The sequence below is a fragment of the Salvelinus sp. IW2-2015 genome, linkage group LG20 (genome assembly GCF_002910315.2).
Source record: "Salvelinus sp. IW2-2015 linkage group LG20, ASM291031v2, whole genome shotgun sequence".
In the NCBI taxonomy this organism is placed as follows: domain Eukaryota; kingdom Metazoa; phylum Chordata; class Actinopteri; order Salmoniformes; family Salmonidae; genus Salvelinus; species Salvelinus sp. IW2-2015.
In genome coordinates, this window is record NC_036860.1 from 76,739,857 (window position 1) to 76,763,983 (window position 24,127).

General features: G+C 42.3%; 1 protein-coding gene across 1 annotated transcript in view; it reads left to right on the forward strand.

Moving 5' to 3' along the window:
• Window positions 1-2,272: 2,272 nt before the first annotated feature.
• Window positions 2,273-24,127, forward strand: part of LOC111980111 (alpha-1,6-mannosylglycoprotein 6-beta-N-acetylglucosaminyltransferase B) — a 38,685-nt gene continuing 16,830 nt past the window's right edge. The window contains exons 1-4 of the mRNA XM_024010775.2: window positions 2,273-2,363; window positions 2,484-2,825; window positions 4,536-4,648; window positions 21,842-21,989. Of these exons, the coding sequence (XP_023866543.2) occupies window positions 2,758-2,825; window positions 4,536-4,648; window positions 21,842-21,989 (329 nt within the window). The 5' untranslated portion in view covers window positions 2,273-2,363; window positions 2,484-2,757. The remainder of the gene's footprint in view (window positions 2,364-2,483; window positions 2,826-4,535; window positions 4,649-21,841; window positions 21,990-24,127) is intronic.

The following is a 24,127-nucleotide window of genomic DNA, read 5'->3' on the forward strand; positions in this document are numbered from 1 at the left end:
TGTGTCAACAAAATACTTTTTCTGTGCAATATTTCTGCGATGGTTGCACTGGTTGCATTTAAAAGAGCTGCTGGGTTTGTGGTCTAGCCAAGTCTTTTGAGAGTTACCAGGAAGACTAATTTGTTATTTAGGGTAGGACATCTCTTAATGCTTATGACTGGTGGCTCTGGGAAGACTTCGCATAGTAGCGTATCACTTTGGATGATTCTCCAATTATTTTTAATGTTTTTTTTTTAATGTTCTCTGCTTCAGTGCTATATTTTGTACCAAAGTACACTCTCTGGTGCATCACGAGGCACTCCCCTTTGCAACAAGTTCTCCCTATCAAGTCGTCCGGCCATTAAACCTGGATCTTTCAGGACCTGAGCACTGTAACCCTGGTTCAAGAAGCGATTCTCCAATTCAGCTGTAGTCTTTTTCCTGATTCTGCGGACTCTTTGGAATTGGCCATATGGAATGTTTAGCCTTTTGGGGTGGTAGCTGTCTCCCCTCAGAATGTTATTCCCATCTGTAGGCTTCCTTAAGATTGATGTGTGCAAACAAACGTTGTCATTTTTACTGATGTCAAGGTCGAGAAAATGAATGTTATCCTTCTGTCTACCAAAACCTACTATTGTGTACCTAGCAGCTTCTGTCTACCAAAACCTACTATTGTGTACCGTAGCAGCTTCTGTCAATCAAAACATACTATTGTGTACCTTAGCAGCTTCTGTCTATCAAAACCTACTATTGTGTACCTTAGCAGCTTCTGTCTACCAAAACCTACTATTGTGTACCTTAGCAGCTTCTGTCTACATCAAAACCTTACTATTGGTACAAGCAGCTTCTGTCTATCAAACCTACTATTGTGTACCTTAGCAGCGCTTTCCTTCCTCCTTTTCTACAAAATAATGTGAAGGGTTGAACTTGTCATCTTAAATGAATGTGAGCTGACTGTCAATGCCTTTGAAGCCAGAGCTTGGGTATAATGCCATTCTCCACACCATGACCGTACCAGGCCTGCCAGAGAGCCCTGTCGTGTCAGTCTGATTCAAGGCTCATAGGGCTGCATGAAAATGGTTGCCATAGCAGCAGGGATGTAGATTGCTCTCTGTCATAGTAGGGATGGCCCTGGGTGACCTCAAGAATGGCYGCCTCCTCTCTGTCTTTCTGTCTCTTCTCTGTGATTTATTGCCTTAATAACCCAATGACAAACTCCTCTCTCTCTCTCCTCTCTGACTAGTCCTGCAGGAGCACAAGTGGTCAGGCTGGTCACAGACATGTTGATTTTCATGGGTGTCTGAATGAAATCTAGGGATTGTGACAAACAGTTTCATCTATCTCTCCTCCAGTTTTAAGGTCTCATATCATTAGTTATCATATTTTATATAAAACATTTTCACTAGGTTACAAAAAGCCAGAGGGAGGATACAGGGTACATTGTGGAAAGGTGAGATCATTCAACTTTGTGAGTAACTTCTGCCCATAGTTACCTAGCTATATATTAGAATAGTAGAGTAGATTCTTAGCAATTGGATTCATAGAATGGGCCAAAGCAGGCTAATCTAACAGGTGCAAACTCTTCACTGATGCAAATGCGTCAGGTCCTAGTCCTACCAGTCACACTGCAGCTGTCGATAAGAGACGTGGTTTGAGTGTCCTCCCATTCAGACCATTGAGTGCTGCTGTTGATAAACTGAGCAAAAAAAGAAATGCCCTCTCACTGTCAACTGCGTTAATTACAATGAAGATCTGTGAAGTTATTTGGAGTTTTACGAATTATCTTTGAAAGACAGGGTCCTGAAAAAGGGACGTTTCTTTTTTTGCTGAGTTTATGTCTGCTCAGCTGCTGACGGCTAAGGGAACTGGCCATGGTGCTGAAAGTAAAAAAGTAGGCCACAGCGTCAACGGATGTGAAAAAAGCTGGTATGTAAGTTTAAAGTAAATTATACTGTCCAAAGACTAAACATGTATTTTTTTTTAATAGCTTGTGTGCTTTTAAATGAAAACTGTAGGAACTAGGCTATCTATGATGTTGGCTTTCTATTCTAAGTTTAAAGTAAATTATACTGTCCAAAGACTAAACATGTATTTTTTTTGAATAGCTTGTGTGCTTTTAAATGAAAACTGTAGGAACTAGGCTATCTATRATGTTGGCTTTCTATTCTAGAGACTAATTCACTGCTATTTTGATTTAGGCTTCTGTGCAGGGCTGACTAGGACATTTTTATGAAAACAGGAGTCATTTGTCCTGCAATACTGAAACTTTTRATTGTATGCATCACTCGTTAGATGGCGCTGCACTGAAGACTAGGCTACTTGCACAATCTGGAAATACACCGCCAGAAAGCGAATGGAGTCTAGCACACATTGTGTGCTCACCGGTGAGCAATGGACTTTTACGCTCGATAACTCTGCTACCCTTTTCCCAACTTGAAACACATACACGTTTACCATGTTAACAAGGAGAGGAGTGAACAATATTACTTGTGTTTTTCCAACAGAACGGCTAGGACTCCGGAGTCAGGGTTCATTTACGGACTAATTTAAACTCAGCGGAAGCAAACTATTGTATGCAGCTGGGTAAGCGGAGTGTATTCCTGCCGAACTTTACTGAACCAAGCACGTGCAGTATTGGTTATCCGATTCCGAAGTCGATGTATCGATATTTTTAAAGCTCTATTMRTTMATAATTACTATGTTTATGTTTGCGCTTAGGACACTTTGTGAAATATACACAATGTTGGGGGCTCTTTGCGTTTTCTCCTTCTCCGGAAAATGAGTGCTGTGAACACAGACTATTCAACTATGGTGAGAAGATGTCTTCTGACGTTCAAACCATTCAGGTAAGCATTTACATGTAGGCTACTGTTCTCGTGGTCTCGATGTACAGGCAGTGTTCTCTCTCTGTGTAGCCTAAGTCTGAAATTGAGTTGTATTTTTTTTTGTTAACCTTATGAAAATGGGAACGTCATGAGTAGACTACAACAAACTCACAGTGKTCAGGTTGCCTTGACAGGAGTACACACCTGTGATGTCATAGAGGTGTGAAAATGGATCTGTCATGTCAGAAACATGTTATGACAACCTCATAAAAGCAAGGAGTAGGCTAACGGCATAACAGATCAAGGTGCATTGCAGATAGTGCACAACAAGACTAAATTTGAACTACATATTTCTACAGTAGTTTGCCTGTATTTTCCCCTGTACATAGAATGACATGCATGTACCTATACAGTAGGCCTATGCACTTGACACTTGAGTCAATATGGATCACTGCATTGTTTGAGCTCTTGGGCATACTCTGATCGCTATGGTAAACCTGAACTCTGCCAGCACTCTAAAAGCAGTTAGGCTTGTGCCTAGTGTCTACTGTGAATGAATTCATTGGTGTGTAGAATGTGTTCAGTGGCATGCAAACACACAAAGGAGCAGATCATCAGCGTACAGTAGGTGATATCAACTAGTTATGTGTATTTCTGCTCACACTGGTTTTAACTTTCATGAGCGCAATACTCAGCTCTTCACCATTAGCCCAAATATTGGACAGTGATGGAGTATGACATCGCTCTTAGGCAGTAAGAGTATAATATTTCCTCTGAATTAAATAAAGCTCTCTTTTAAAGGGCTACCCTTAGGATGAGAAGAAAGAAAGCAATATCATAACCCGTGTTAAATGAGCAGCAAGTGATGTGAGCTGTGGTGTGTAATATGTAGATCTAGCTCTCCTCTGGAGGAATGGACGGGAAGGGTTTCAAATATTTCAACATTTGCATGAGCATTTCTCAGTGGAACACTTTTCTCACGCAAGGATGTCATCTACAGTTTGAAAGGCATCTGGTTATGAGCATTCATTTCCACCCACCATTCTGAACATTTGAAAATGTCTACAGTGATTGTGGTTGCAGTCACAAATATGCAACTGTAATCCTTAATGTTATAATTTTTCAGTTGACTTTTCATGCATTGTGTAGTACACAAGACCCATGTACTGTATGTAATATRCCATTTACCTTTGTCCACAACCAGATCCCCAGCATTGCCGTAGGTAGATTAGTTAAGATTGATAATTCATCCATCTCTAGTCTCGACAATTGGATTCTCTGCACTCTGTTAAATGGCAAGAAATGCAGTGATAGGATCAAAACACTAAGTGAAACCGAAGTGGACTCAAAAAAACAAAGTAAAATAATTTGTTTTCATGATGCCATCAGCTCCCRTTTGCCGAGCTATGTGAGATGCCCATGACTAACCCCATGAAAAGAATTGCAACGCGTTAGACCAATGGGCATCGAATTCAAACTTGTCATCTTTAAGTTTCTTTGTTATTTTGCATCATCTTCTTGTGCCCCATTCCTTTTGTACTGTACAGCTCTTTTGCTTTCATTCTGGCAGTTGACTCCCCCCTCTTCTCTTCTCCCCTGCCTTAACTCCCTAATTTTTCTCTTATTGTTCCCCCTGAGTTGTAACCCTGAGTCTTGCTCTCTGTCTCCTGGCTGCCCTGGTCCCTGTCCCTGGTCTCTGTCTCCTGGCTGCCCTGGTCCCTGTCCCTGCAGGATCTTTGTGGCGGGGATCGGCTTCTTCAGCCTGTGCTTCCTAATGACCTCCCTGGGGGGGCAGTTCTCGGCCAAGCGACCCGGAGACACTCCCTTCACCATGCGGGCCGAAGGTAAGCTCCAGAAAACAGACATTACAGCGTCTCTCTCTCGKTAAAGCCTGGCAGCCTCTGACTACATACGTTCTCTGCACACAATAAACACGGATGAACATGCTCAGTGCAGCAGAAGCCCTTGATTGCAGGCAGCCGGCTGACAGACCTCATCAGTCTGCTGTTCACCAGGTGGGGGTTAGGGGGGCTGGGGAGATGGTGATGTGGGTCTTGTTATCCTCCCCTCACCTCCCTGTAGTSTTGCTAAGATGTCACCCCCTCCAGGTCTTTAGTATTCACCCTAGTCAGTGTTCCGTGCTCTGGGAAAGCAGGCTCTTAAATTTCGGAGCACGTTATCTGTGTTTGTGCTATGTGCCCCTGCATTTATATCACAGTGCACAGATCATTTAGAAGAGTCAATGTTAGCTTGGGCACTGTTGCCTCTCAGCTTTATTACAGCCTGTCACTCTGACACTGTGTCATCCTCATAGGGCAATGTGGGCATTATCAGGTGACATAACCACCCAACAGAACAATAGAAAGTCAAGAGAACTCAGAATTATTCCTGTTGTTTTACAGATGATTTGCTTTATGGTTTGTTCAGCAGTGATGCATGCTTGTAGACCTAAATGCTGCTGCAGTGCAGTGATAATACAGTACAGTAGGAATCTCTAGTGACAGCTTGTTTGTCTGTGTGAAAGCCTGATCTAAAGCAGAATCACTCTCTGTCCTCCACACTGTGGATAAAATCCATAAGTGATGGATAATCTTCATATAATGTAATCCGCCGTGCTGCACGCCAACCCCAGCAGAGAGAGAGAGATTGGGAGAGGGACGTGGGCAGGCAGAGGAAGGCTGGAACGCTGCCTGATAAATTAACCACTCACAGGCTGCAGTCTAGGGAAGGCATTTGGCCCTCAGCTCATTAAACACTGCCTGCTACCCAACCAGGGAAAGCCTTGCTAAGTAAACTCTGAGCTTCTGTCTGTCTGTGTCTGTGTGTGTCTGTCTGTGTGTGTGTGTGTGTGTGTGTATTGAATGGGAAGGATGGAGGTCAGTGTTCATTGGAGCAGCACCAGGATAGTAGACACCACATCAGCTACTTCTGGCCCCAGGAGTGACACAGAGAGCCTGTTGACTGTGTAATCTGCTTTAGTGATAAGGATCTTTTAGTGCACACGCACAATTTGTGTTTTGCAAGAGGAAGAAAAAAGGATAGGGATCAAGTAAATGGGGGACATTTTTACGCATTAGACCAACTGAGCATAGAAATATATCCCAGATTGACTGTGACGGTAATAAGCCTTTTAGTAGAGCTCATGAACGGACCCGTAGTTGATAGAGGAGGAGTTTAGATGTAGATGGACGGGAGAGGAAGTATAAAAATGAGGAAACCCAACAGACTGGTTTCTAACGTAGGGAAGAGAAGGTTGCTTGATGAAAGGTGTTCCCCAGTGAACAGTTCACTCTCCCTCAGCAGTTTGTTTTTATAATGGAACTCACTTACAATGCAACCACAAGATAAAGCCTCAACAAAACCGTGTTAGGACAGTCTACTGTTTTCTGTTCATTATAGACAATACAGTCATTAGAGGCAGCCTGAGCCTATCATTACATCTTGTCCATAATGTTCTTTCAGAGAAGTCTAAATTAAATTTGAGTAGATACGGTATACTACTATACAATAAATGATGCTGCTGTAGGCTAGTGGGAGGACTACAAATCAATGAATCGTTTGTAGATTCTGCCCAGATCCTGTCTGTATAGTATCCAGCCATGCAAGCTTTGATGCTATTTACATTGGATGATCTGTTTGTCTAGGGCTTTATTGGCTTGTTGTGTGGACAGGGAGAGAATTAGCAGGCATACAGGCTCTGTTGTAGGATTCTCCCTGGTCGGATTAGTGACCACACTGGGGATATACACAATGTTATACAGAATTGATACCCAACAATGAAATAGAATAGATTCCTAAGGTTTCATACAGACAGTTTGAATCTTACATTTCAGTTACCTCCACTTATTGATATATGTATCAATTCAGACCTGTCTGAGTCAACATCAATACCAATCAATATATTGTAGCCTATTCTCAGAGACTGCTGTTGCTCAATTCTTATTGATAGTACAATATTGTACTATTTGCTTTTTCTGTCCCGTTGCTTTACCTGGCGACACCCATTAGGCCACTGAAATAATGTACAAACGTACATCTGTACAAACGTTTACCCCATTATTGGTGCAGGTTAACATTTTTGGGGGTGAGTCTTGTCCGTGATGCAGAACTGAGTGATATCCACTAGATGTGCCAGCTGCAAAGTCAAAATTAGCTATATTGTAAAAATGAATGAAAACAAAATGTAGGTTAGTGTTAGGCATTAGGGTTATCAGTGTGGTTGGGGTTGTATGACTTTGTGGCTGGGCCAGCTAGTGACCACTGAGCAGAGCTGCCTCCAGCACATGAGTCATCCCAATAAATGCTAACCTGCATTATCCAGGTGGTCTTTCATGGAACGTGAAACTAATGATGTGGTGGGGGACTATTTCCTGGAAAGGATGAAGCTATGAAAGAGGGAAACATTTGATCCTCTCTATCTTAAAGGCTGCAGAGGGTTTCCAGGGGCTTCTAATAATGTCTTTGAAGCCCTCCCTCACGGAGACCCCTTTTTCCATAAGGGCTATTAACGTGGCCCTGCCTGGCTGTTGGGTAGATGGAGAAAGGGTAAAGTTCATGAGCTCCAAGATTTGCCCTTGGTAGGCTGATGCTGTTTAAATGGTTGATATACAGTAGTTTGGATGTAAACATATTTTGTCTATCCCCCTTGTACTGCTGAGAGATGAGAGGCAGAAGCTCCATTGTGCTGTTCTATAGACTCAATCTGAGTAGCTATTCTATCAGACTAGCTATACACACTCAATCAGAGCTAGGTACAGTACTGTAGCATCCTTTAAGGAACCACTCATTATGAAGCTTCTGTGTGTCTATTCACTCAGTCACTCAATTAATGCACTGTAGCTGTGTGCACAGTGTGTTTGTGTACTAGGCCTAAGGTGCTCTCAGCAAAATGCCACTGATGGATGTTGGTACACATCTAATTAACAGGAGGAGTCTGGCGCWAATATGGGGCCAGGGAAGTAGACTGGCTCACACACGTATTAGGCCCGGAGGCCAAGTGAGGRGTAATAACTCATGAACTCTCACCCGTTGTTTTCCCCTACATTTTGTAACATAGTAGGTCACTTATTGCGTCAGAAAACATAGTGGTTGGGCAGGAGCCACTAAGGTGAGGATGAAACAGAGAGAGCTGATGAACTATTTTGCAGGATGTACAAGAGTGAAAATGACATCTAATTTGACCTTCATTCAATGTCATGGCTATCTTGTCACAATGTGTTCACATGTTCATTGAAATGCTAATAATACAGTTAAATCCATCGTGTTAAGACTTCCACTGCAGCTATGTTCAGTGACGCGTTCATGACAACGATAGACCATGTATTGTGTAGCTCAGCAGTCATCACTACCTAAAATAGAGCAATTAACTGAATTCTCAAAGTGGCTTTTTACAGTACAGGTCTCTAAAAAAACATACATTGCCTCAGTGAAAGAAAAATGGCACGCTTGAAACAGAGGGCGGTCTTCTCAGAAGTGGTTTTGAWTTTTTTTTWAATAATTGGCCTTTGTTACAGCATGCATGTATAGTCCCCACGGACAGAGAGACATTACAGGAGATCCAGCATGCTGTACTGAGGTGAGCTGCTGTGACTAAAGAAGACATGAGTTTCCATCAGGGTGGCCAGACAAAGAGACAAATGCTTTTCTGTTGGATTTTGAAAAGCTCACGACAGCCATGTTGTACAGMTCTTTCTCACTCTATTTTMCATGATAGGCCGTGACATTTTGCTGAAGAAAAATACCATGGTTCTACGGGTAGGGCGGCTGCACAAATGTTTTKGATTCTTAGCAGATCTGATGGCATCCACCAGGGTAAGAAGGCATGGGGTTCTGCAGAGAAGAGAGGAGAAGGGAGAAACCTCAAAGATTCCTCATCTTGAGCAGCTGAAAAGATTTACAGTCATCTTGATTCTGTGTTGATTGATCAAACCTTCATCCAGTGAAAACACTGTCACAGTCATGAAGGGATTTTCCTTGCATTCTCACAAAATTATTTCTAGAAGAGAAACGAATATGTAAAATTACAATGCAAACCTTTTTAGAGTTGTATAACAAACTGGAAGTCAATCTGGATAAGAGCGCCTGCTAAATGACTAAAATGTCAAATTTAAATGTTGTGAATTAGTTCCCTGGAGTGTTCAAGTATACAATGAGTGTACAAAATACTATGAACACCTTCCTAATATTGAGTTGCATCCCTTTTGACCTCTGACCAGCCTCAATTTGTTAGGGCATGGACTCTACAAGGTGTTGAAATCATTTCACAGGTATGCTGGCCCATGTTGACTCCAATGCTTCCCACAGTTGTGTCAAGTTGGCTGGATGTCCTTTGGGTGGTGGACCATTKTTGCTACACACAGGGGAAACTTAARTGTGAAAACCCAGCAGCGTTGCAGTTCTTGGCACACTCAAACCAGTGCGCCTGGCACCTACTACCATATCCCGTTCAAAGGCACTTAAATCTTTTGTTTTGCCCATTCACCCTCTGAATGGCAACAYGAATGCCTAATGCTGAACACAGTAGTCAGTATGTATAGTTTGAAGGAGTGTGTGTGTGTGAGAACTGGATGTGTGTGTGCATTACATTGAATCAGAAGCCTATCAGCGGTCCTTGTGCAGAGTCCCTGACTCAGYRGTTCCCCTCTTTGTGTTGTTGGTGGGGTCCGATTTCTTATTTACCCTGAAARWACSKGKSSMCMSGTWYTWTCAGAACATAAGAATGGTGGTGGTGGGAGGTCAAATGTGAACTGAATGCTGAATGTAAACRTTGTTAGTATCTACATAAAAGCTCCCCATCTAGTTCCASCTTATGTMTGCCATTCATACCAATGAAGAAGACTGGCCTTCAACTTGCTTGTGGTTCTCCTAAAATGTGTTTTGGGTTTGTTTGTGTCTGTGTATATTGTCTGTAGGGGGAGGTGGGGTTAATAGGAGGAAGAGGCAGGTTTTTAATTGAAGCCGTGGAGAAGCATAGACAGATACATTAGTGCAGATAGTTTCCTCTTTCTGGGCTGTCAGGTGAAATGAGGAGAGAGAGGATAAGTGACAGAGGTTGTCGGCTCTAATAGGTTCTGGTTCKGTCAGCTCCCCCATGGCTGCCGGGTACACTAGAGCAACTCAATCTCAATCAGTCTTCCTGTTAATGAATATTCGTATGAGGAGTGAGAGCAGCAGGGCTAGGGGGAGTGTGAATCTACCAATCTAGCAGGTGAGAGGGGAGAGGGGGGAGGGACTGACACCCCAAGGGTCCTCAACCAGGAAAACCTATCACCACACACACACACACACACACACAGTACTCTCGAGTTATATGTACCAACATTTCTCAGTTGTACACAATCTTGTACAATACCCTTTGAAAAACTGAATTGTCAATAGGGATATGCATAAATGTAATGTTTTATGTGGAAACCACCAACAATTCAATACAGGGTCAGGTATGTGTGTCTGTCTGTGCATGTTATAGCCAAGACATTGAATATATTTTATCGATATTTGTCTCTTTTTTTGCTACTGTAGGTAGCATTAGTCGGCTGTACCTGTGCTAAAACCTGTATTTTTCATCCTACAGCTTGTTCTCCATCTTTTTAAATAGTGAGCCAACATGTTTTCAGCATTTATTTCCATGACTGATCAAAACTCATTTTCTCATGCTCTCTCTTGTCTCTCTGCAGCAGACCAGAGGAGGCTGGTGGGAGGAGCTATAGGAGGACAGGCTCATTGTAAAGACTAGGATGGAATTATTGGAATGGTATAAAACATCTGGAAACAACGTTGGACTCTGTGCCCTTTGTTCCATTCCAGCCATTACAATGAGCCCATCCTCCTAAAGCTACTCCCACCAGCATCCTCTGCAGCAGACATATAATGGGCATTATGTTTGGAACATCAAATCGCAATAAAATCGCAAGTATCAAATCACAATTGTGGTGGTTATTTCTTTATTATCAAATGAGGAGAGACAAACTTATCACACAAGTCAGAGTTATACTTAAGACTTTATTCACTTATTAATAAGGAGAGCAGGTCACACACACACACGTGAATGATGTGAGTGATCTGCAATAATGATGGCTGGTCGACGAACCACCCCTAGATGATTTGTTGAGAGCCCCGACACAAAGGATACAACTATCTTCTATAGTAAAGGTACTCCCCCTTAGTCTACATGACAAAAGATGTGTGGAATGGGTCACAAGGTTAGGATTCGTATGAAATAAATTAATAATTCACAGCAGACAGTATCTGCTGTAAAGACTGTTCTCATTGTGTGGAAACCAGGATCTTGCCCCCAAAACAAGGTTCCCCTCATCATTATCCATACCGGCGCCATCTCTCCATGGTACCTTCCAGTCAGACCAGAGCAATCTGCCTCACATGAGTGGAATGTGGCTTGTTAGGTTTATCACCTAAGGCATCGTAAATCTACTGTCAGCACTGATCCCCAGGGGCCCACTCTCAGTTCACAGACACAGTAGAGTACTAAGAACTCTATTCTGTTGCATAAAACAACCATTTGATGCAATAACAGTGTTATAATCTTGTAATTCTGCTCTCACACAGTACATATACTGTAGAATCGTGAGAATTGCAATACATATCGTATCGGCCCCTAAGTATGGTGATAATATCGTACCATGAAGTCCCTGGCAATTCCCAACCCTAGACTATAGCACTTTCTTTATCTCATCCTACTCTCTCTCTCCTCAGCAGCAGTCCTTTTTCCTCTACTCCCCCCTCACCTGGCATCTCATCTCATCACACACACACACACACCAGGCATACACACACCAGGCATACACACACACACACCAGGCATACACACACACACACACACTTAGTCATCTATTACACATACTTGGCAGGTATTGATTTCGTCTCACGATTAAGTCATGAATTTACTTAATCAGTCCAAACATATACCCGCTGTTTAAATAACAAATGAGGGATTTTCACAAGGCTAATAAAAACATCATCCGGATGTTGGAGTGAGTGTGTCTGCAGGATTAGCGCAGTGTGATGAGACACAATACAGAGCCATCCCTCTGTGATGCTGCTGGAGTGTCAGCCCAAATCCACACCCACCACAGGAGGCTGAGGAAAGGATGCCCACAGACAGCCACAGTAGCAAAGGCAACACAGAGGTTGACATTAGGCAAAGCATGGCATGGCAAACACAAGCATTAAACTGTATCATGTTTGTGTGTCTGAAGCCTTACTGGATTACAGCGTACTGTATGCACACACAGGGCATGGATGATGCTTTGCTGTTGTCTACGCCACAATGGTGGCCATGTTTTTCTATCTTTTGCCAATTTTCCATTGATAGATTTGTTTAAATTAACTAGATTTCATGATCCATGCCACAAACATTTTGATGAGCATTACTGCCCAAAAACTAGGAGGATGACTGCTCACGATTGTTATGTTAGCTCGCAATGACGCATAGCATGTCTCATGCTATTGTAGTTTCCTGCAGTCAAATGACCAAATCGCCCTCTAGTGGCTTCATAAGTGGAATGTTATTAATATTTGTCATAATTCCATAATTAATAAACATTATTAAAAAACAAAAAGTGTTGCTATATTTCAGTCTTCTGTGATGTATATAAAGTGTAATATTGGGAGGCAAACTCAAAATGTAATACATTTCAACTCTACATCTGACATGGTACATACAGCTGTCTTCTTTTTTTTAAGCCCAGAACCATGTGTGAGGTGTATACGTTTGTTTCAAAGCAGATTTGTTTAAGACGACCAAGAAACACTCTGTGTGACCCTGATATAGCCCACTACAGTAAAAGGTTAATATTATTTTCAGAAAGAAGAACACAGGCTCTCACAGTGCTTCGCAGAGAGGGACATGTTCTTTTCTGGAAAGGTCTGGATGAAACGCAAAATAATAACTTATGTGGGAGTGCCCTTTGGCAAGGCTTTCATCTATCTGAACACTTGTATTTCAATCTAAATTACATGCGGCTCAGATTCAGATCTAACAGTCTCCAGGCAGTAAGAGCTCTCAGCTAAATTAATCTTAGCTGGAGTGATCAATAAACCAAGTTGGAATTTGATTAGTACTATGGCATTATATTGCCAACCAGGGCAATATTCACTTCACACCATTGAGTCATACATGCCTTATTAACCCACTAGGAGCCCCTCTGGTTTCTGAACTTATTATCTGTCCTCACCTCAGAGGCTCTGATGACGGGCTGCAGGAAACCGTTGTAGTTCAGACGCCAGACTCTCAGGACCTATAACGTTAATATGTGTCCCTACTAAAAGTCAATGAGAGAGCAGACAATTAGTAACTGTTCATGCAAAGCTGCTCGGAAAAGTACTACACTGATCTAATTAATTCTTCCTATGAACAGATGTTTCTCATCCTAGCTGGCAAGAAACATAAGTGTTATGAAAAAAGTGGTGAATGTAAGCTAATTCTTTTTTCCGTTTCTAACAACCCATAGCACAGCGAACCATAAAAAAAGAAAATAGAGTGAAAGTCTGTTTGCTGTCCATCTATGTGACCAGTCCCATTTGGGGCGAGCTAGTTCAAAACGGGGGTGGAGGCACAGTGACTGTGAAATGAGACTAGCCGACCAGTGCTCCGCCCTCAGCTTGCAACGGTATGGCTATCTAATTAGAATTTGTTCATAAAATCGATTGTGTTGTGGCACTTACGAAATGGAGTCGTTAAAGGAGATTAGTTCTTGTTAAATGGGCCCTTTATTAACCAGTAGATGAGGAATGACATGGCAACGGCCCATATTAGCACACAGATACTATCGGCAAACTGGCTGATGAAACCACTAACAGCGCAGGACTTGGTGAAAACACATTAGCCTGTTCACCTCCAGGGGATAGGCTAGTCGCTGGAGCAATAAATAGAGGTAGCTGATGAACAATAGATTGCGAACATATATAAAATAATTCTAAAATGTACTGTGTGGGAGGGGTGTTAGTTTCCATAATGATGATTTATGGGCGAAACGTGTGAGAAACGTCATTATTGTGAAGCTACGTTCCAGTTCCCCTAGACTCAAAGCCCAGCGGCAGGGAGAGCCTCCCTCGAACTTGGCACCTGCTTTATAGCCTCTACTCTGGTTGAGAGACCGTCTCTGTAAGCCTCATGCTCCCGCCGAACAAATGCATCAATAGAATTACTCTTGAGATTGAAAACTATGAATGACTTCTACATATTTTTTTTGCTGTTGTTGAATTATTTCAATCCCTAGCATTACTGTAGGGTGAGCATATGCTGTCTTTCAGCATTCTATAACAGTTATTACCAGGAAAATAAGGGAGATGTTCTTTGAAGTGTTTCTGTATATTACAGATCTCCCTCCCTCTCCTTTGAGTCATGTTGTTGCCAAACTGATCCAGTCTGGGGATTTCATTTAAATGGATGTGCAATCTATGTATGTACAGTTGAAGTCGGAAGTTTACATACACTTAGGTTGGAGTCATTAATACTCGTTTTTCAACCACTCCTCAAATTTCTTGTTAACAAACTATAGTTTTGGCAAGTCGGTTAGGTCATCTACTTTGTGCATGACACAAGTAATTTTTCCAACAATTGTTTACAGACAAATTATTTCACTTATAATTCACTGTATCACAATTCCAGTGGGTCAGAAGTTTACATACAATAAGTTGACTGTGCCTTTACAGCTTGAAAAATTCCATAAAATGATGTCATGGCTTTAGAAGCTTCTGATAGGCTAATTAACATAATTTGACTCAATTGGAGGTGTACCTGTGGATGTATTTCAAGGCTTACCTTCAAACTCAGTGCCTCTTTGCTTGACATCATGGAACAATCAAAATAAATCAGCCAAGACCTCAGAAAAAAAATAGTAGACCTCCACAATTTTGGTTCATCCCTGGGAGAAATTTCCAAACTCCTGAAGGTACCACATTCATCTGTGCAAACAATAGTACGCAAGTATAAACACCATGGGACCACGCAGCCGTCATACCGCTCAGGAACGAGACGAGTTCTGTCTCCTAGAGATGAACGTACCTTGGTGCGAAAAGTGCAAATCAATCCCAGAACAACAGCAAAGGACCTTGTGAAGGTGCTGGAGGAAACGGGTACAAACGTATCTATATCCACAGGTAAACTAGTCCTATATTGACATAACCTGAGAGGCCGCTCAGCAAGGAAGAAACCATGCTCCAAAACCGCCATTAAAAAGCCAGACTACGGTTTGCAACTGCACATGGGGACAAAGATCATACTTTATGGAGAAATGTCCTCTGGTCTGATGAAACAAAAATATAACAGTTTGGCCATAATGACCATCGTTATGTTTGGAGGAAAAAGGGGGAGTCTTGCAAGATGAAGAACACCATCCCAACCGTGATGCATTGGGGTGGCAGCATCATGTTGTGGGGGTGCTTTGCTGCAGGAGGGACTGGTGCACTTCACAAAATAGATGGGATCATGAGGAAGTAAAATTATGTGGATATATTCAAGCAACATCTCAAGACGTCAGTCAGGAAGTTAAAGCTTGGTCGCAAGTGGGTCTTCCAAATGGACAATGACCCCAAGCATAATTCCAAAGTTGTGGCAAAATGGCTTAAGGACAACAAAGTCAAGGTATTGGAGTGGCCATCACAAAGCCCTGACCTCAATCCTATAGAAAATGTGTGGGCAGAACTGAAAAAGCGTGTGGGAGCAAGGAGGCCTACAAACATGACTCAGTTACACCAGCTCTGTCAGGAGGAATGGGCCAAAATTCACCGTCAAGCTTATTGCGGAAGCTTTGTGGAAGGCTACCTGAAACGTTTGACCAAGTTAAACAATTTAAAGGCAATGCTACAATTCTAAATTGAGTGTATGTAAACTTCTGACACTGGATGTGATGAAATAAATAAAAGCTGAATAAATCTTCTCTCTACTATTTATTCTGACATTTCACATTCTTAAAATAAAGTGGTGATCCTAACTGACCTAAGACAGGGATTTTTACTAGGATTAATGTCAGGAATTGTGAAAAACTGAGTTTTAAAATGTATTTGGCTAAGTGTTATGTAAACTTCCGATTCAACTGTATGAACAGCCCCTGCTCAGCCTTAGTGAAGTGAAGAGAGCCTATCTACCATGTTTTATTTATTATACTCTAGACAGGTATGGAAGATGTAACCATGACAGGATGAAAGGAAGACATTTTAGACAAAGTGTGTCTGTATATTTACACATGTCACACGGCACACTTGTGTGCACACACACGTGAATCCAGAGCAGGAAGATCAATTCATCTAATCAGTTTTTCCCCCCTGATTAAGTACTTACTCCTGAGTTTGTTTGTTGTGTGGTTTAAATGTTAAAAACTGTTTTGTTTTTCTGACGAAGGTGATTCTCTTTAGACGGACAAATAAGTCTGACAGTGAAAGCAAGTGAGTCTGCAACACAATGCATTTTTAAGAGCTAATACGCTTGAGAATGAACCACATAAAGGTGAACCTATTTCATTCACACCCAATCACAACATTTGGGCTGTGTCGGTCAGTGTTCTCAACAACTCAGATCTGTCAGACATAGGTAAGGATAAGGCTATTATTTAGTTTTGTATTAGACTTTGGTACAAATTGACTAAAAGGAACAGTCCTTCTTTAACAGTTGTTAACCGAAGTTGTACATATTCTCATTTAACTCAGAGCTGGTTATTGATTCAATATTCTGTTGTGACTTGGGTGTGCTCTTTAGTTAATAAAATCTCCGTTGTGAGTTAGAGCAGAGTAATTAGGTAAACATAAGGAGGCATGCGTAACATTGAGTGTGGTGTGGTGGAGAACTGAGTTGACCCTGGTCTAATAGCTACGGACTCTTTCATTGACCAGGTGAGGGCTAACAGCATCATTCTGGTTCCCTTGCTCTCTCTGGGTCATGGGTAATTGGAGCGAGAAAGAAGGGAAAAACAAAAATGTCAGCCTAATTTGTTCCCTTCCTGTTTTGTCCAGTGGCGTGCCGTGGGCCTGGGGCCTGGGCCTTCAGTGAGGTACTACACAGTCCCACCCGAATTAATCCACCTCTTATTACCATCATATTATGTGCCATGGCTCTAGACATATACATTTAGACAGAAACGCAGTATAACAGGCGTTGCGTACTTGAATTGACAAATTGCCATTTTTGGTAAACAGTGTTTATCAAAAACATGACACAATCATGAGTTTTTACATATATTCCCTTCACCTTTTCATTGTGCAGCTCCGTTGCCCTGCGCGCTTGTTTTTTGAGCTGTAGATACCGGTGTCCCCAAAAGTTTCAAAAGCACATTGCTTGTAAGTGCCCAGCGTACTTTGGCGTCTCGTTGCTGCCTTGGTTTAGACAACTCAAGTTTGCAAAGCCATGTGGCTGCAACAACCCAAATCGAGTCACATTGCAAATAATAGGCTCTCAGCAGTACAGTTTGCAGTGCTTCTCGGAGCTGTGAAGCCATTAACAGCGTCGTAGTTGAAACTTTGAAGTGGCTTTCCCGCCTGTGACAGGCTTTGTGGCGTCGGGCGCCTCTCCTTACAATGTCTAACTTTCTCTGAAAAGTTCGTCTTGAGAATGGCGTTATAATTATATCCTCGACCAAATCGATATCTTCTCCTCCTTCCGCCATTGTGGGTTGAAAAAACAGCTTAGTAGTACGCGAATTTAATTTGTTTATCAAATTCAGTTTCCTAGATCTGCATAGACCTGCCCATAGGACCTGCCTTCTCATATTGGTAATCCAATCAAAAGACGTGCACGCACTACGCCTGCTAGCTGGCTCCTGTGTAACACTGGAGCCAGCTAGCAGGCGTACAATAGCCAACTCTAAAGCTGATTGGTTGACACTAAATTTTCATTTCCATTCAATTATACGCTTACAAGCGCCCGCACTGTTGATTCTGAAGGCCTGAGGGCAGATTTTAGACCCCTGGCAACACATGATGGCTGAATATGATTGGATAAAAGATCTAACATAAAGACCAGCCCTCCAAATCTCAACCTGGGGCTGGAAGCAGTGCAACCAAGAGGAAAGCTATGAAATGAAGAGTATAACTCTTACTCTGGGGAATAATTTAATACATATTTGTGGGAAAATATATTTAAAAAAAAATTATATTCTGATGATGTTTAGGCCAGCAGAGAAGGCCTTGCAGGCCCTGACGGCCCACCACTGTGTTTGTCCCTGTGTTCTCTGCCTCGGTAATGAAGGTCAAATTAAGGTGTTTTAAAATTATTATTTTTTATCCCAGCCCCCATCCCCGCAGGAGGCCTTTTGGTAGACCGTCATCGTTAATAAGAATTTGTTCTTACTGACTTGCCTAGTTAAATAAAGGTTAAATAAATAAAATAGAGAAACTCCTGGATGTTGTTTTGTCAAGGTGCACCGAAAATACCACAGGGCCTGGCTGAGATATTCATGGAACATCTGTCTGTGTCACGCCCTGACCATAGTTTGCTTTGTATGTTTCTATGTTTTGTTTGGTCAGGGTGTGATCTGAGTGGGCATTTTATGTTGTATGTCTAGTTTGTCTATTTCTATGTGTTTGGCCTGATATGGTTCTCAATCAGAGGCAGGTGTTCGTCATTGTCTCTGATTGGGAACCATATTTAGGTAGCCTGTTTTGTATTGTGGGTTGTGGGTGATTGTTCCTGTTTCTGTGTCTTTGTCTTTGTGTGTCACCATACGGGACTGTTGCGTTTTCGTTCGTTTGTCCGTTTATTGTTTTGTTCTTTGTTTTCTAATTAAAATGGATAATCATCACGCTGCATTTTGGTCCTCCAATCCTTCTTACTACTCCTCAGATGAGGAGGACGACGATCGTGACAGTCTGCAATGCATTGCATTTCAAATGCAATCTTGAGTGAATCTGTATTGTGACGCAGCCTTTGTAAATACATTAAGTTTTATTTATTTTTATTTCACCTTTATTTAAAGGTAGGCTAGTTGAGAACAAGTTCTCATTTACAACTGCGACCTGGCCAAGATAAAGCAAAGCAGTTCGACACATACGACAACACAGAGTTACACATGGAATAAACAAACTATATATACAGTGTGTGCAAATGAGGTAAGATAAGGGAGGTAAGGCAATAAATAGGCCATGGTGGCGAAGTAATTACAATATAGCAATTAAACACTGGAGTGATAGATGTGCAGAAGATGAATGTGCAAGTAGACATACTGGGGTGCAAAGGAGCAAAATAAATAAATACAGTATGGGGATGAGGTAGGTGGATGGGCTGTTTACAGATGGGCAATGTACAGGTGCTGTGATCTGTGAGCTGCTCTGACAGCTGGTTCTTAAAGTTAGTGAGGGAGATATGAGTCTTCAGCTTCAGTGATTTTTGCAGTTCGTTCCAGTCATTGGCAGCAGAGAACTGGAAGGAAAGGCGGCCAAAGGAGGAATTGGCTTTGAATATACCTGCTGGAGCGCGTGCTAAGGGTGGGTGCTGCTATGGTGACCAGTGAGCTGAGATAAGGCGGGGCTTCACCTAGCAAAGACTTGTAGATGACCTGGAGCCAGTGGATTTGGTGAATAGTATGAAGCGAGGGCCAGCCAACGAGAGCGTACAGGTCGCAGTGGTGGGTAGTATATGGGGCTTTGGTGACAAAACAGATGGCAACATTGTGAATAGACTGCATCCAATTAGTTGAGTAGAGTGTTGGAGGCTATTTTGTAAATGACATTGCTGAGTCGAGGATCGGTAGGATAGTCAGTTTTACGAGGATATGGTTTGGCAGCATGAGTGAAGGAGGCTTTGTTGCCGAAATAGGAAGCCGATTCTAGATTTAATTTATTCTTCATATTGTAGAATGGATAGGCCTTGGAGTGGGGAAGCAGTAGGATTGTCCCCTAGGTTCTGTGTTGTACTTAGCCCCGGATTGATTGTTTAGTTAGATTAACTCATTTTGGATGATGCTGATATGCTGACAGTATGGATCAGAGAGGCAATGGTGCTTGTACTTCCAACATGTCTGATTTAACTGGCAGTTCTCTTTGTCAATATAGCAGTTAACCACACAACAGATCTCTATCACTGTCTGTCTGTCTGTCTGGTAATGTCGTTTACGAACATTCAATCAGTAAGGCTGGACTGAATGGATTGTCACTTTTTATTCATTTAGTCAACTCATATAATTCACATCACTATCTCACTCATCAAGCATAGCCCAGGGCAACTCCAGTCCTCGGGGGCCTGATTGGTGTCAGACTTTTTGCCCGCCAGCTAACACACCTGACTCCAATAATCAACTAATCATGAACTTCAGTTAAAAATGCAGTTCGTTTAAATCCGTGTGTTGTTCGGGATGGGGGGAAACTTGACGCCAATCAGGCCCACGAGGACTGGATGCGTATAAGGCCGGTATTTATAGGGTAGTGCCTATAACATTTACCTCATCAGTATAGCCGGTATTATATAGGGTAGTGGCCTATAACATTACCTCATCAGTATAGCCGGTATTATAGGGTATGCCTATAACAATTATCTCATTCAGTATAGCCGGTATTTATAGGGTAGTGCCTATAACATCCTCATCAGTATAGCCGGTATTTATAGGGTAGTGCCTATAACATTAATCTCATCAGTATAGCCGGTATTTATAGGGTAGTGCCTATAACATTACCTCATCAGTATAGGCCGTATTTATAGGGTAGTGCCCTATAACATTTCCTCATCAGTATAGCCGGTATTTATAGGGTAGTGCCTATAACATTACCTCATCAGTATAGCCGGTATTTATAGGGTGGTGTCATAATTTTACCTCATCAGCATAGCGTCAGGTCTCTCCTCTTCCTTTACTATTAGCAAGCGTGTGGAATGTCATTCACCTATTAACTTCACCCTATGATCATGGCACACTAAGGCAATTCCACCACGGTTGCTGATTAACCTATGGACTCACTTGTGCAATAATTACTTTAATCTCTTTCAACCAGTAGACCCCTTTCTGTGTTTGCAAACGTTGCCGCAATGGTGATGTGCGCAAGTTGTTTGCAGAACACGGGGTTCTTATAGAATGCCAGCAAAAAAAAGCCTGTCTTTACATGTTGCTTATGAGTGCATTTCACACTACTTTTGGATTATAATTGGATTTTAAGGCTTGTATGAATGACCTGTTTAATAAAATGTTTGTGTCATCATCGCAAACCAACTGCATTATACTTAGAAAACACTTCAACCTTAACCAGTATTGGTTAGCTTTTGCTACAGACTATATCAATGAGTGTTAGCATTCTAGCTAACAAGTGCTGCATCCAAAATAGTTATTTTGCAAAGATCACAACCAAATATAATCTTAGCGACTGTTCAAGCAAGAATCAAAACATCATTGAAGGCGTATGAGAACCCCAAAATGTTTTTTGTTGTTGTTCAGAAGTAATAAAAACAAATCTACGTTGAATAGGCGCAGATGGCGATGGCTTTCTGACTGCAGCCAAGCGTCTCGTGCGTCTATGCGTGAAGTCAGTGTGTCGTGTACTAGAAAAGGGTCTATGGGCATGAATCTCAAACCTTGCGTCTCCCACTTGCTGTTTTGCAGCAAGTCTTCCAACGACCTCCCCACCACCACCAACTGAAGGCCCGTCATCGGATCCCCGTTCTCCCAGTGGGTGAGGGGGTTTGATGCCAGCTGCCCAGCATAGGGCAACCTGTCATCAGCATCTGGCTCTGAGGAACATTCCTCTGAGACGAGGCCTACTACCCCAACTATCCTACCCAAAAATATTCAATAAAATTACATATTGTATTCAGTCTCTATTGTCATTCAGTTATGCCTGTACTCGATTTAACTGTATTTTGCTCTTCAGGGATGAATTGAAGGCAGTCAATTCAGAAAGTGTTTTTTTTAATTTTTTTTTATAAACATTGAAACATTAAAAAAAAGTAGCTTCTAGTCCTCAGTTTTTAATAGTCCTCAGTTTGAGAAGTTTTTCCACATTTTGAATTGTTATTTAAGTTTACTTCCTGAATTGACAGCCTTCTAATTGAATTGACCCCAGCCCTTGTGCTCTTATCTGACCTACTGTATGTGTCTGTGTGTTGGCAGTGCTGGGTGGTCCAGAGTCTCGCGGGGTGCTGAGGAAGATCAGTGATATGCTGGAGGTCATCATGAAGAGGATGGACACTTTGTCCAAACTGGGCAACACCACCACAGACTCCCACAGACTRGATGAGCTCAGCTCAGCACTGGACAGGTAGGGTTCTGGGGTTTGGTAGCAGGCCTGCCATTACATAATGTATGGTGTATGCATGTATTTGTCTGCATATAAACAAATAATTGGAGGATATTTAAACTAGAAGTTGTCTCGTTAGTCTCAACATTTTCCTATCTATTTGCCCTGTTATTGGGTGGACATGGACAGTCAGACAGGGATGCTGCGCTACCAGACATGCAGAGGCTAACAACCTGGAGTTTGCTCTTCTGTCTCCATGGCAACGGACCTCTCTCATACATGGGGTTGAGAGGCTCCCTCCTGCCGAGGTTTGCCCATGTCTGACACTCTGGCCATCCCTTCTGGACATCCCTGCTCCTACACTCACTGTCTCACACCAGGAAAATAATCCCGGCTCAAACTATGCCTGAGAGTTAAGCTAACTGCCAGGATGCAGAGTTGTGGATGTTTGATATGGATTCTAACCACCAGAATAGACAGTATTGTTAGAACATAAATAACTCCCACTATTCACATTCTATCATGTACAGGCATCTAATTGGCTTCTTTGGGAGGTACTATAGAAATGATGAGGATTTTGTTCCTAAATGTTGTCGGAAAGAGGCCATTCATTGCTGTTTAAGTCAGCCTAACTGTAAGCGATTATGAAAAAGGGGGAGCATCTCTAGGCCTCAGCAGTTTGCCTTTGGTAATAAAGTCTAGTTTGCTTGGTGACCTGCTCAGAATTCAGCCAAGGTGCAGTTTAACAGATACAAACAAAGAACCCAGAGCCATTCAGAGTCAACTGTTAGGTCTTTAAAAAGGAATCAGCCGTCTCTCTTTAATGCTGTATATGGTTCTCCAGGGCCAGACACCCATTGTAAATGTATTAGTGGTGTTCTATAGAGGGAGGACAGGATTATCTGTCTGGCCACAGGAATGTTTCCTATACTGATCAGTCTGTGCTGCAGTCTGGTGCTGTGTAGAGGACAGCTCTGTCTGTCTGGCTCTCATCTGTTCTGACATGCTGCCTCATAGGAGGGAATAGGAAGTGATGGCTAACACTTGCCCGTAGGGTAGTACATGGTCAAGTGATATTAGAGGGGGATTTTACACAAAGTAATGCAGCATTTTAGACACACATACCACACCTATGCTCATACACTTATTCCAAAAGCACTGGTCTAGACCATTGCCCATTTCTTCCAAAACAAAACCTCCCAACCATTCATTTAAATGCATATGTTAGATAAAGCTGTACAGTTTGAACAAAAGCAAAAGGCCAGTGTTGAACACTGTACAGTAAGCGTCATTGATATGACAGGGCTGTTAGACCCCAGGTATTGATTTGGTTTTGGTTGATACTCCCTGATAAACAGTGTCTTCAGCTCTGCAGAGTCCATCTATAGTACAGTAGTACTCCTTAAGACCAGCATCAATCCTATTGGAGGGTCCTCAACTTCCCTGAACAGGTCACAGCAGCCTTGGGAAGACCCAGTATAGAAGTAACAGAWAGAKGCTGAATGYACTGGTGATAATTCTGTCTSGGAGGCCTTGCTTAACCTTSGCTWTGCCCGTGAGAACATTTAGTCCTCCGTTCTCTACAGCACACACAGGAGCACTGTTCTTTTATACTGTGGGGCCCAGGTGGCTGACTGACTGCGTTGAGATTATACACAATCATCATGGCTCCATAAAGACAGCTGGAAATCTCTGTGCCTCTTTGGACCTTTATGATACATCAGCTAGGGCTGAGATTTCTGTCTTTATCGGAAGGGAGCCAAAGCAAGTTCAAAATGTTCACACAGCCATAATGCTTCAGCTTGGAGTTCCCTGGGCACCTTCCAGTTTTCACTGCTAGTGCCTGAGATAGCTGTGAGTTCAGGGCTATCTCCCTCTTTTTATTGCTGTCTCCTTTTCTCTTTCTTTCTTTCTTTCTCACTCTCTCTCTTTTTTTCTGATTGTTTTGCCAACACTAACATGGCAACAACAAGCCATGGCAGTCAGCTGCCATAAAAGGCATTTGCTAACAACCTAATTGCGCTCTGTTCTCAGTCTCCCAGGGACCTGCTTTAATGTGCTGAGTCACTTTTTCACCTCAACAAATAAATTGTGTCAGAGTTTAAAAGCTTTTTTATTTCACGCTCCAACCAAGTTCCACACAATTAGCATTTCCTCTA